Genomic DNA, 13,950 nt, shown 5'->3' on the forward strand with positions numbered 1-13,950 from the left:
AAAACCCCTACATATATATATTTTCAAACACTCATTATTAAGTGTCGTTTCACTCTAAATCCACCCCAAGGGATTTTTTAAGAACCTGGGTTACTCTCCCTTTCTGGGGCGGGTGCTAACAGACCCCTTGTAGCAGGATGTTCTACCTGGAAAAGAATCTGATTAGAGAAAGCAAGCACTGCAAGCTCTCTGTGGGGAGTTACTGCTGGTGCCAAGGGGTTGGTTTAGTGTTGAATTGTGCCAAACCCAGCCTGGTTCCCCAACCTTCCAACACACATCCTGCTTTTGGAAGCAGAGTTTGACAGACCAGCTGCTCACTGGCCTGGGAATATGTGGCTGGCCATCCATCACTGGATAAGCATAAAAGCCCAGGTCAAACTTTCATAGAGCAGATTCTTCCACAGACTTTGTTGAAGTGTGTGGAGCTTCTGCTGTGAAGCAGGGACGCCTCTTGATGGTCACTGCCCAGGGGGTAAAAGAAAGAGAGATATGCCTTGATTTATCTCTGTTAGACACTGCCGGGCCCTCCCCGCTTCCTGCCCGGTCCCGGTTATTGGGGGGCAGTGGAGGAGGGGCTTGGGGGAATCCCAAGGGGTGGAGCTGAGTTTGGGGGGGGCAGAACCGGCCTGAGATGGATCGAGAATGGGGATCCCCCTGTGTCCCCCCGTGTCAACCCGCTCTGGGTGGGATTTGGGAGGGCACCTGCCCCTCAGTAAAGCATCCAGCTCACACCAAAAGGTGCTGGGACCCCCAAAAACCTTCCCACGGCCCCTCAAAGACTCCCAAACACACTCAAAGCCCAGCCAGGACCCCACCTAACTCCTTTTCTGGGGTGCTGGGGGCTGCTGGATTCAATCTCAGCCTTGGATTATGACAACACTTTCAGTTTAGAGGAATTACAGAGCTGTGACTGAAACACTTTGTCCCCCAGCTTTTAATGATGGCAAATCAGATCTATTGATAGAAATGAGTTATTTAGGGTTACAAATGATCAGACAAAAGATCTTCATCAGAATTATTTACTGCACAATACAAACACTAAAACTACCAGGAGTACAGGATAAGATGGGACAGTGCTCTACAGTAAAGCAATTGTTGAAGCAATTCTACTCAAGCTGGCACAAAAGCACTAATTCTTAATTAGAGATGGATGGAACTCCCCCAGACCAAAGCTCCTGGGGAGATCTCTGCTCTCAACCTCCAGCAGTGACCTTGGGGGGCTCCCCAGCCAAGGCAGGAATCTCCACACACACCCCCAGGAAGGGTTCTGTTGGAAGAACCTGCCCCCGTGAAAGGGGACTGGCCCTTTGTGGTCGAAAGGGATGGACTGACAGTCACTGGACTCCAGGGGTTGCCTCACCATCAGGGGCTTCATTCGGGGTGGAAGCAGCAGCCGAGGCTCTTCCGCAGTTGGGGCACTCGTAGGGCTTCCCTTACTTGTGGGTCTGTTGGTGTGAGGTCAAGTAAGAGCTGCAGGTGAAGCTCTGCCCACACTCCCCACACTTGTAGGGCCTCTCCCCGGTGTGGATGCGCCGGGGCCAGACGAGGGTGGAGTTGTGCTTGAAGACCTTCCCACAGTCGGTGCAGCGGAAGGGCCTCTCATCCGTGTGCGTCCGCTCATGCAGGAGGAGATGTGCGCTGGTCTGAAACCTCTTCCCACATTCCATGCACTTGTAGGGCCGTTCCCCAGTGTGGATACGCTGGTGGATAAGGAGGTGGGAGCTCTTCGTGAAGCTCTTCCAACATTGCCCGCATGTATAGGGCCATTCCCCAGTGTGTAGGTACTGGTGGGTGTGGAGGGTGGAGCTGTCACTGAAACTCTTCCCACATTCCCCACACGTGTAGCGACGTTCCCCAGTGTGGATGGCCTGGTGTTGGATCAGCTTGGAGCTTTTGTTGAAGCCCTTCCCACATTCCCCACACGTGTAGGGACGCTCCCCAGTGTGTATGTACTGGTGTTTGCGGAGGGCGGAGCTGTCCCTGAAGCTCTTCCCACATTCCCCACATGGGTAGGGACGTTCCCCAGTGTGGATGGCCTGGTGTCGGATCAGCTTAGAGTTTTGGTTGAAGCTCTTGCCACATTCCCCACATATGTAGAGCTGTTCTCCACTGCGGATGTGCTGGTGGGTGAGAAGGTTGGAGCTGTTACTGAAGCTCTTTCCACATTCCCTGCACGTGTAGGGCCATTCTCCGGTGTGTATGTGCTGGTGTCGGATCAGGTGGGAGCTTGTCCTGAAGCTCTTCCCACATTCCAAGCACCTGAAGGGCTTCTGCCTGCTGGGAGGCTGCTCAGGGACCACCAGGTCAGAGCTCCCGCTCAAGCTCCGGCCACCTTCCCAGCACAGGCTGGGTCTTTCCTCCTCAGAGCACCCTGGGCTGGCTTTGGAGCCCCTCCTGTGGGGGGATCTCCGGCCCTTTTCCTCCCCGCTGCCTTCCTGCACCGTGGAGCCCTTCAAAATGGCCTCTCCCACCAGGGTCTGCCGGGGGGATTTGCCCTCCGGGCTCTCCATCCTCAGCTCGGGGCCTGGGGCAGGAAGCAAGAAGGACAGGGAGGGGATTTGCCTCTGGCCCACAGGGAAGGCCAAGGACATCCCCCCAACTCCGGCCCCGGCAAGATGGCGGTGGCAGCGGGGTTGTCCTGCAGCCGGGGGCCATGCTCGGCTGCCAGAGCCAGTACAACACCGGCCCAAAGGGCCACTGACTTCCTCCTCACCTGCCTGGGGGGCCCAAGGCATCTTCCTCTTCCTCGCAGCCTCCTCCTCCATCTGTCCAAGTTTTGGGAAGGAGAAATCCTGATGGGAGGAAAAAAAAAGGGCTGAGTGCGTTGGCTTGGGGGTTCCTCCTGCCCAAGTCCATCTCTAGAACTCACCGGGCATCCTGTGACCACAAAAACCTCCAAAACACCAAGATTCAGCCCAGAAAAACCCAAACCATCGACATTCAGGTAAAAACCCCCTCAAAAATAGCAGGAAGACCCCTGCCCCCTCAAACTGCAAAAAGTTGAGATTCGGCTAAAAAATACTCCAAAATATGAAGATTAGACCAAAAAAACTGTCCCAAAAACAAACTGGGGTGGGGGGGCAGCCCTGGAAACCAGGGCTTTGCTCCCTCAGCTCTGCAGGGGCTTCCCATGGGCTCTCGGCCTCCTTTGGGCATCCGCTGCTCCGGTGTGGGCTCCTCCCAGGCTGCAAGGGGGTCTCTGCTCCATCCTGGACTCATCCACAGGTCACAGGTCCTTCAGCTCAGGCTCACCCAGAGCTCCAGCCGGTTCCGTGGAGCAGTGATCCCCTGGCCCCCTGCCAGTACAGGCACCTCGCCAGGGCTGTTACTCGAGGTTCTCTGGCCCCCTGCCAGTCCGAGGCTGTTTCTCCAAACCACCAAACCACGTGTGCCAAACGCCCTGGTTGGTCAGTGCCGGCTGGGGCAGCGGGCACTCGTTGAGGGGATGAGAAAACTGCACCCGGGGCTGGGCTGAAAGAGGCTTCAGCACCACTTCTGATGGCCCAGGGGCAGCATCTGGCTTCTCCCAAACAGAGAGATGGCACTTGTTCCTCTGCAGGGAGTCAAGGGCAGGAGGGTGACTCCTGCTGCATGGATGGAATGGCAGAGGATCCCTTGGGTCCCCAGGATGGATCAGCACTCGGGAATACAAACTGCCCTCGGGCTCAGGATGCAGCTGCCAGCACAGATTTCCCTGCAAAGGCTGCAAGAAGTCAAGCTCTGGAGAGGAGATTGTGCCCCATGGATGGGATTGCAGAGGCTCCCTCAGGTCCCCAGCATCAATCAGCAACCAGGAATAGACACAAAAGGCCCCCAGAAAGATTTCTGGGGGAGTGTCCCGTAGGGAGGGCACAGTGTCACCCCACCAGGGTGGGGCTGGCAAGTGGGAGGCTGCTCCAGAGGTCTGCAAGAGGCCTCGTGCTCTGCTCGGCCCCAGCACTGGCTGGTACCAACACCCCCGGCTGCCCCCGGCCCTGGGCAGCTCTGCTGTCACAGGCTGTGCCCTCACCGTGGCCCTGCAATGGCCCTGCCTGTCCCTCACCCATGGCCCTGCCCGTGGCCCTGTCCCTTGGCTCTTTCTCTGCCAGCTGAGTGTGGGGCACACGGGCTGGGGGTCCCTCCCGCACCCCCCGGGCAGCCGGCGTTGGCTGGGGGGATGTGAGGGCTGGGCCTGCTCAGCACAGCCCCGGCCTCGTGCCCAGCGCCTCTTTCCTGCCCCACACAAGAGCTTCCCGGCCCCCCCAGTGCTCCCCTGCTGCTGCCTCTGCTCCTGGCCCTGCCTTTGCTGCTCCCTTGGCTGGGGCAGCGGCTGCAGGGGGGGATGGCAGCAGCTTCAGCTCCACGGCAGTTCCTGGGGGGAGCTCAGCCCAGGGGGGGACGGGCAGAGGCCTGATGGGGATGGACAGGGGCCCAGCAGGGACAGTCAGGGCCTGCAGGGGAAGGCACAGGGACAACCTGGCCCCCCCACACTGCCAGGGCTGTCTCTGCTCCTCCTTGCAGGCTCCGTGGTCAGGCACAGTTTGTGTTCCTGGGTGTCCACCATCTCAGCACTTGGAGCCGCTCAAATCAGCGCCCGCAGCTCTGCAGCAAAGCCCCAGCTCACCTGGCACACAGGGGATGGAGACAGCACCTTCTCGGGGATGGGCACCCACAGCTTCACGTCTTCCCCACCACAGGGCTGTCCTACCTCAGCAGCACCTCTGCCTTGCACTTATTCTCAGGGCCTGGTCTCGAGGACATGAACCTGCAGGGAGGGGAGATAATGTGCAAGCTGAGGGCTGCCTGGTTACACTGGCCTGTGGGCTTTTTTCTTCTTCTAGAACCATCCCAGAACTTATCCTGCTTTTCTAACATCACACTGGCCACACTCTGCCTCCTCTTCAGCTTCCTGTCCATCCACACTCCCAGCTCCCTTTCTGCCTGGCTGCTCTCCAGCCACTCTGGCCCCAGCCCGGGGGGCTGACGGGGCTTCTTGTGGCCAAAGGGCAGGACCCAGCCCTTGGCCTGCTTGAACCTCATCCCCTTGCAATCAGCCCATGGATCCAGCTTGGCCAGGTCCCTCTGCAGAGCCCTCCTGCCTTCCAGCACATCAACACACCCCCAGCTTGGTGTCACCTGCACATTTGCTGATGAAATGCCTGGTTCTGCAGCAGCTGGAGATGCTCAAGGGGCAGCAGGACCAAGTCTGGGGCCTGGGGAATCCTGGGAGCTTTGCGGTGTGGGAGTGTCCTGGGGGAGCTGGGGAGGGGCTTTGGGGATTGTGGGTACAAACCAGGACAGACCAGTACAGACCAGTCTCATCACTGCTCCCCAGATCTCTCCTGGACCTGGGCAATGTTGTCGTGGGACACCTGAGCCCCCCCAGTGCCCTAGTACAGCCCACTGTGTTCCTGTCTCAGGGTGCCAGGTGATCCCTCTTTGGGGGGGTTGGAAGGGATTTGAGGGGGGGGGCTGGGAGAGATTTGGACAATCTGGGGAGTTTGGATGGGGTTTTTGGGGGGGCTTTGGGTGCATTTAGAAAAGTTAAAAGAGGTCTTAGGGGCATTGGGGCATCAAATGGATCTGTGGGGGGAGGGGATTAAAGGGAAAATGGAGGTTAGGGGACATTTGGGGGGGGTTAATGGGGCCCAGGGGGGGAGGAGGGACTGCACCAAGAGCAGGTGAGTCCTGAGACCCCCCCCGGTGTCCTCAATACCCTCTTGGTGTCCCCAGTTCCCACCTTCACACCTCGAGACCTTCCTGGTATCTCCAATGTCCCCAGGGCCTCTCCATGGCTCCAATACCCCCCTTGGCACCCCCAATTCCACTGTCCCCAAACCCCACCCCACTGTCCCCAAACCCCATCCCTCATGTCCCCAACCATTCGTCTCACCCCAGGAGCCCCCCCTGGATCCTCTGACCACAAAAACATCCCCCCTCCCTGCCACGCTCACAGAAAGGCCAAGGGCATCTGGGGACACAATGGGGACAGTGGGGGGCTTTGGGGGGCACTGGGTCATTACTGGAGGATACTGGGACACACTGGGGGGGAACCAGGGGGCACTGGGAGGTTACTGGGGGATTACCAGGACACACGGGAGGTCACTGGGAGGTTACTGGGCCATACTGGGGGTTACTGGGTGCTCACTGCAGGATCACTGGACCATACTGGAGCAGTGGGAGGTCACTGGGAAACACTGGTTGGTCACTGAGGGGGTTACTGGGCCATACTGAGGGTCACTGGGATACACTGGGGGCACTGGGATCCCCTTACCCACATGTGGTACATCTCCCCTCCCGGATTTTTGGAGGCACCCCCCAGGACCCCTCCCCTGGGGGCTGGGGGAGCCCCTGAACCCCACTGCTGGGCTTTAGGGGACCCCCGGGCTCCCCTCCCTGTGGGGTCTCTGTCTGCTGAGTTTTGGGGGTCTCTGGGGTTCAGGGGGAGAAATTGGGATCCCCTTTCCCTGGGGTTGGTCTGCTGACACAGAAACCCCATGAAATCCCTACAAACCCCCTGAAATCCCATCAGAAATCCTCCTCTGGACCCATTGAAACCTCTTGAAGGACCCCACAAATCCCCTCAGAGACCTCATTTCCCCCCAGGACCCCCTAAACCCTCTCAGTGACCTGCAAAACCCACCTCGGACCCCCCAGGCCCTTTCAGGGACCCCAAAAACCCCCTCAGGGACCCTCAAAACCGTCTGGGACTTATTAAATCCCCCTAAAAACCCTTAAAACTTCTTCAAAGACCCCCCCAAGCCCCCCAGGACCTACCAATTCCCTCGGAGACTCCAAAACTCCCTCAGGGATTCCCAAACCTCTTCACGGACGTTCAACTTCACCCCTAAGTCCCTTCGCAACACCAAACCCCCTCACAGACCCCCCAAAATCTCCTCAGGGACCCCTAAAAGCCCCTAAGGGACCACAAAACCACAGAACAGCAGAAGAACTTTCTGTAAAGGAAGGGAGCAAACAATCTGAGAAGGAGAAGACCAAGGAAAATCTGAAGCAAAGCAATAAAAACATCCTGGCCCTTGCAGTTTTTCCTTCACCTTTTCCTCACTTTTCTTTTTTTTAAGGTTCTTTTTTTGGTTGGGTGGTTTTGAATTTTTTTTCCGAAGGACTTTCTGAGGACCCGAATCGAACATCCGGGTTCTTGGGAGGCCTCCCGGGCCCCGCGGCCCCCGAGAGGGTTCCAAGGCCCTGCGCTCTGACCCTCGGGAACCCTCGAATCCCCCCCGCCAAACCCTCCCGAGCCCTTCAGCCTTTCCACCCACAGCCGCGCTCCCCGCAGACCCCGAGGGGATCCCCAGAGCCCCGCTCCCCCGCATCCCCCGCCAGCTCACACAGACAGAAGCAAGTCCCGCCGCCATCACGAATTCCCAGCAGCCAACACGAGGCTCTGCGCGCGCACCGCGTTTAGAAAACACCGCCACAGCCAATCAGCGCCTGGCCTGCGCCTTGCGCGGAGCACCACGGGAGTTGTAGTCTTTGCGGTGGATCATAGCGGCCATTTGCACGTGAGTGGAGCGAGGCCAATACGGGTTTTTTTTGTTGTTTTTCTGTCTTTTTCTTTTCTCTTTTTTTTTCTTTCCTTTTTTCTTTCTGCTTCCTTCCCCCCCTTTTTTCTTTTTTCTTTCTATTTTATTATTTGTCACATTTTTCCTTTTTTCCTGTCTTTTTTTTCTCTTTCATTCTCCTTTTTCTCTTTTTTCTTCCTTTTCTTCTTTTTATTTACTTTTTTCTTTTTTTCCTTTTTCTTTTTTTTTAACATTGTTTTCTATCAGTTGTATTTTCAAGGAAGTTTTAAACACATATCAAAACAATCTCCACCTACATATCTTATGACAACAGATAATCTGCCACTGTTCCAGATTCAAGAGGATTCCCAAGATCACAAACACTGATACACGAAGGGTGCTCACACAAAAAACAGCTTTCCCTGCTTTTTTCCCCAGGTAAAGCAAGTGTGCAAGGGGCACTTGGCCCCAGGCAAGATGCTTTTACAGCCACTTGAAGCAGCCCAGAGTGGATCTGGCTGGCAAATGGGATTATGCCCATGCTTTCAAGGAGGATTTGCATACTACACTGAGGGGAAACAGGGCCATTCATTCATCTACTGCAGGGATAAGAAGAGGGGGGAGCAGGTGCTGTGACCCCAGAGCTTCTCTCTGCTTTGGGGTCAGTTCTGTGTTTTCCTCTGTCCATTGAATTTCCCACAAAGAAGGAAAAAGCTACAGGAACTCCAGTCTGGAGCGGTCAGGACATGGGGAAGCAGGGGAATTTTTCTTCCCAGCTGGGATTGAGAGTGCAATTTCACACTCCTTTGGAGAGCATTAACTAAGACATCCCATTTCTGCCCAGGGATCTTCCAGGGGGAACTCAATCCGGGCTCTGGGCAGGTCCCTGCAGGGGCAGCAGCTTCCTCTGCACATTTGAGGGGATAAAGCTGCTCTAACCCTGCACTCCAACTACTCCACAGCAATTTAGGACCTCTGAGGACAGTTCCCCACTGTTTCCACCCCAGCAGAGACCTGAACACATCCTGTGGGCACTGTGTGACCACCCCTGGCATGAACACCGTGCAGGGATGAAGATACTGACTGTAAATACACTTGTCTACCTGTAAACCTCAACTTTGTTTGCTACTATACAGCAACAACATTTTCTATTCGTATTGCAGCTACAGACTTAATAAATAGAACTGCATATATTGTGCTTTAGAAATTAAAATGCATTCCAAAGTCAGGCAATGCTAAACAATGAAAGTCTTGAACCCTCCCCCAAAACCAGCCCCACTTTCTGGTTTCACAACCACACCACTTCCTCACTCTCTTCACAAAGGGAGAAACTCTCTCTTTCCACCTCTGAAACAAAAATTCCCTCCCCAAAAGTGATCAGAAAGAGTCTACTTAGGCACTACTGCAAATGGAAGTTGTCTAATAACCATTCCTTTAACTCAGGAAGGGGAGGAGGTGAAGAAAGTCACGACAAATGTTTGGATTCCTTCCTCTTTGACGTGTTCTCTTCACTATCTGACACTTTGGGACATGTGCAGGGGGGTCAGCACCTCTTCAGAGATGGCTCCTTTCACATTAGAACCCCTCAAATTGGCTTCCTGGAGGTCACAACCTGATAGGTCACAATTCAGAAGGGGAAAAGAAAAAGAAGTGTCAATGGAATGCAGCCAGAACTCTGTTCAAAGCTTTACTTGAAGTCCATTTACCTGAACTCCATTGTAGTCTGAAGCTGGAGAGCTCAGCCAAAAGCCAGCAATCCCCCAAATTACCAGCTGACTATAGGATAGAAAGGAATAGGATGGAAAATGAATCCCAACTCACTTCCAAATCAGTTCCTGCCAACGTTGCTCCCCCGAGGTTACAGTTCTTTAGTTTGGCGTTTCTCAGCGTTGCAACTTGGAGGTTAATTCCTGTCATCTGACTGCCCTCCATGGCCACTCCTTTCAGGCTGGCACCTGGAACACACACAGAAAGGAGTTCTGTGAGGAAAAACAGTCAGAAACACAGCAGCTCCACACTGGTGCTGCCTCAGAGCTGTGTGAATTGGAGGAGGACAAGGGGATTTCGGGCTGAGATGGTCACAGACTCAGTGCAGCCCTTGTGGGCCCTTCTCAGGGTTGGACAAACCACAGCTGGACCTTTTCTGGGCCATAGAAATGTACAAACACAGGCTTCAGTTGGCACAGATTCACAAGGAAAAACCTTCTAAACTTCCAGATTAGCTTTAAGGCCTGAGGGGTCCTCAGAGTTGCAGCCTTTCAGGGACGCTCCCTCTGCGTTGGAGCGCAGCATCTTCACCCCTGGCAGGTTGGCACACTGGCACAGACAGGAGTCAGTGAGAGCCGGAAGAACAACACCAAAGACAATCAAGAAGACACTTTTAATTTCTTCTTTGGGAGTCAATCCCATTAAATCATTACTGTGATGAAATGTGAAAGCTTTAGGAACCAGAACAACTCTAGAATCTATTTAAGAACTCGATGTTTTACACCACTCTGTTTGTTCCAGCTCTTCTTTGTTAACACAAGCCCAGCCCTCCCAAGCTGCAGCAGCTCTTCCATCCAGCACAGAGCCTGACAGGTCAGCCCTCTCCAGGCTGGCACAGCACAGGTTGGCACGGGCCAGGTTGCAGCGGCTCAGATTGGCCATCTTGAAGTTGATTTAACAAAGATCCAGGTGGGAAGGGATAGGTCTGGACACAAGGTTAACATCATTGTGTAGATAGGTGTTGTGCTGGTTTAAAAGTTAACCAGCAGGGGAAATGAACTCAACTCAAAAGAGAGATTATAAATCAGAATAACAATTTATTAAAATAATGCAATAAGTACAATTATACAGACAGACAATTGGTTTTAACCCGCAAAACCCAAATGTATAACCCAGCACCCTGGGGCATGAACAAAAGTGGTGTTCCTTGGCCCCCTGAGTCCAAAGTAAAGGGAGAAGGGAAAAAAACCTGCTGGTGGGAGAGCTGCTGCAGTCTGGTCAGAAAGTGGTGATTGCAGTCCAGTTGAGGGTGGTGGTCTCAGTCTGGTTGAGAGCGGTGAGCTGCAGTCTGGTTGAGAGCGGTGGTCTGCAGTCTTCCTCTGGATCCCACGAGAGGTGGTAAGGTTCCGAAACTCCCAGTTTATATATTCTCCAGTTCAGGCGGGAGTGCTCAGTCCCTCCCTCAGAGCGGGGAGTTCCATAAAAGGGCATGAGGATGCTCAGTCCCTCCCTCAGAGCGGGGAGTTCCATAAAAGGGCATGAGGATGCTCAGTCCCTCCCTCAGAGAGGGGAATTCCATAAAAGGGTATCAGAGCGGGGAATTCCATAAAAGGGTATGAGGACAGGAACATCTTCCCACCTCGCAAGCCTCTGCTGACAACAGTTTCTGGGAAATGGCATGGAAGGCTATAGAATACACAGTTTTGGGTTACACCCATCCAGTGATGAATTGGTCCCAGCCGTTCCAACCAGGACACCCATTGATCCCCATTGTTTAATGGGTAGACCCGATGTCTCATCCCCATTGATTTTAACGGGTAGACCTGATAGCTCATTGATCCCCATTTAGTTTAATGGGTAGACCTGATGTCCTATTTGCCCCAGGTAGACCTGGTCTCATTTATCCCCATTGACTTTAATGGGTAGACCTGATATCCCATTTGCCCCACTGAGTGTAATGGGTAGACCTGATTTCCCATTGTCCCTATTACATTTAATGGGTAGACCCGATGTCTCATCTCCTCTGACTTTAATGGGTAGACCTGATAGCTCATTGATCCCCATTCACTTTAATGGGTAGACCTGATACCCATTAACCCCTATTGACTTTAGTGGGTAGACCTGATAGCCTATTAACTTCCAGACTTTTAATTGGTAGATCTGATGTCCAGTTTGCCCCATTTTATCCAATGGGTAGACCTGATGTCCTATTTGCCCCTTTGACTCCAATGGGTAAACCTGATGTCTCATTTATCCATATTGACTTTAACGGGTAGACCTGATGTCCTATTTGCCCCCTTGACTCCAATGGGTAGACCTGATGTCTCATTTATCCCCATTGACTTTAATGGGTAGACCTGATGTCCCATTTGCCCCATTGACTCCAACGGGTAGACCTGATGACCTGGATTTTTGGGGTGCCTCCTTGTCAACTCCCCCAAAACATTGTGTGGACACACTGGGGGTTCACCAGAGCCCCCTCAAATGCCCCCTGGGGTCCCCCTGAGATATTGGGGTACCCTCTTTGCCCCTCCCAGAGCTGGAGCTGGTGCAGAACGCCGTCTTCACCGACCCCACCGACCAGAGTGCCTGGGTCTACCTGCGCTGCATCCTCTCCCGAGGTAATTTGGGGGGGACAGGGGGTCCCTTCAGACCTGGGTCCTTCACCTGGGTACCAGGGGACACCCCCTGAATGTCGGGGTCTCCCCCAAAAAGCCACCCCCCCGCCGAGGATCATCTGCGTGTATGTCAACCGAGAGGACGCCACGTTGGCTGTCGTCTTTTCCCGCCCTGTCGTGGTGAGTCAGGATGCTTGGATTCCCCCCCCACCCCCAGAAAACTTCTGGGTCCCCCCCTCTGTACATCTGTGAACCCCTTGGACACCTGGATCTCCCCTCCCCCCAAAAAAACCCCCCAAAACAGTGCGGCCTGACCTACTGAGATCACTGGACTCTATTATAAACTTTATGGGTAGACCTGATGGCCCAGTGATCCCCATTGACTTTAATGGGTAGACCTGGTGTCCACTTTGCCCCATTGACTTTAATGGGTAGACCTGATATCCCATTTGTCCCATTGACTTTAATGGGTAGACCTGATGACCTATTGATCCGCATTGACTTTAATGGGTAGACCTGGTGTCCCCTTGGCCCCATTGGCTTTAATAGGTAGACCTGATAGCCTATTGATCCGCATTGACTTTAATGGGTAGACCTGATGTCCCATTTGTCCCATTGGCTTTAATGGGTAGACCTGATGTCCAGTTCATCCCCATTTACTTTAAAGGGTAGACCTGGTGTCCTCTTTGCCCCATTGCCTTTAATGGGTAGACCTGTTGTCCCCTCAACCCCATTGACTTTAACGGGTAGACCTGATACCCTGAATATTTTGGGGCTAAAACCGCCCATTTTGGGGATCGGGAAAGCTCCGATTTTGGGTTAAAACCCAACCGTTTCTGCGCCCCCAGGTGAGCCCGGATCGCCCGGACCTGACGGCGACCCTGCATGGCTCCGCCCTGGAAGGGGCGTGGCTGCCCTTCCCCTGAGCGCCATGCCCCAGCCACACCTGGGTATCCTTTCCCCTAAACAGGAGGGCAGGGCCTGGGTGGGCGGGGCTTAGGGCGGGGCATGGGGGTGTGGCTCTCCCAACACGCCTTGACAGGTATCAAAGCTCCTGGACCTGCCCCGCCCCGCAGAGGCCCCGCCCACCGAGCAGCCATGCCTCCAGCTGGGCATCACCTGGGAGCCTGACTCCGCCCACCGCCAGGTGACGCTGCTGCCAGGTGAGAGCCACGCCCAATCCCTGCCACGCCCCTTTGAGCCACGCCCCCTTTCGTCGTGGCCACGCCCCTTTTCTCTCCTAGATGAGGACAAGGCCTGGTGGCAGGAGCCAATCACGGCCCGGGAGCTGTTTTGGTAAACCACGCCCCCCCGGGGAGAAAACTACGCCCCCTCGGTAAAGCCCTGCCCCCCGGGAGAAAGCCACACCCAATCGGCGAGGCCCTGCCCACCTGGACCTTCCCTCAGCCCCCCCTTATGTTTCCCTATGGGGCGAGCAAGCCATGTCCCTTTCTGGCTAAACCACGCCCATTTGCTGCTAAGCCACGCCCCTCTCTTACTAAGCCACGTCCCTTTGCTGCTAACCCACACCCCTCATGGCTAAACCACACCCCTTTGATTAAGCCCTGCCCACCTCGACCCTCCTTTAGCCTCCCTTTGCTTCTATCCCAATACGGGTTCAAGCCACACCCCTTTTAGTGAAACCACGCCCCTTTCTGACCAAACCCCGCCCCCTCAGGCCCGAGGTGGGCGTGGCCAACCCCCAGGTGCTGTGGGAATAGGTGGAGACCTGCCGGGAACTGCTGGAATTGGAGCCGCAGAGCCGAGGTGAGGCCATGCCCACCCGGCCCCGCCCTTGGGGGGGCGGAGCCACAGGCACCAGTTCACACCAGTTCGTCCCAGTAAGGGACCAGTGTGCTTCAAACCTCCTCCCAGTGCCTCCCAGTGCTCCCAGTGCTCCCAGTGCCTCCCAGTGACTCCCAGTCCTCCCCAGTGCCTCCCAGTGCTCTCAGTCCATCCCAGTCCATCCCAGTGCCTCCCAGTGCCTCCCAGTCCACCCCAGTGACTCCCAGTCTATCCCAGTCCATTCCAGTCCATCCCAGTGACTCCCAGGGACTCCCAGTCCATCCCAGTGCCTCCCAGTGACTCCCAGTCCATCCCAGTCCATCCCAGTGCCTCCCAGT

The 13,950-nt window shown here is 55.0% G+C and overlaps 1 protein-coding gene and 1 pseudogene across 1 annotated transcript; one reads left to right on the forward strand and one right to left on the reverse strand.

Annotated features, from left to right (window-relative positions):
• Nucleotides 1-1,307: 1,307 nt before the first annotated feature.
• On the reverse strand, nt 1,308-2,513 carry LOC113961544 (zinc finger protein 239-like; the record flags this gene model as incomplete). Its single annotated transcript, XM_027671958.1, has 3 exons — nt 1,308-1,722; nt 1,786-2,109; nt 2,176-2,513. Coding segments are annotated over 3 exons (951 nt in total), but the record flags the coding sequence as incomplete, so codon positions are not given.
• An 8,924-nt stretch (nt 2,514-11,437) lies between these two features.
• LOC113961545 overlaps nt 11,438-13,950 on the forward strand; it is a 3,554-nt pseudogene continuing 1,041 nt past the window's right edge.

The sequence above is a fragment of the Neopelma chrysocephalum genome, unplaced genomic scaffold, assembly GCF_003984885.1.
Source record: "Neopelma chrysocephalum unplaced genomic scaffold, ASM398488v2 Primary Assembly neopelma1_97237, whole genome shotgun sequence".
In the NCBI taxonomy this organism is placed as follows: domain Eukaryota; kingdom Metazoa; phylum Chordata; class Aves; order Passeriformes; family Pipridae; genus Neopelma; species Neopelma chrysocephalum.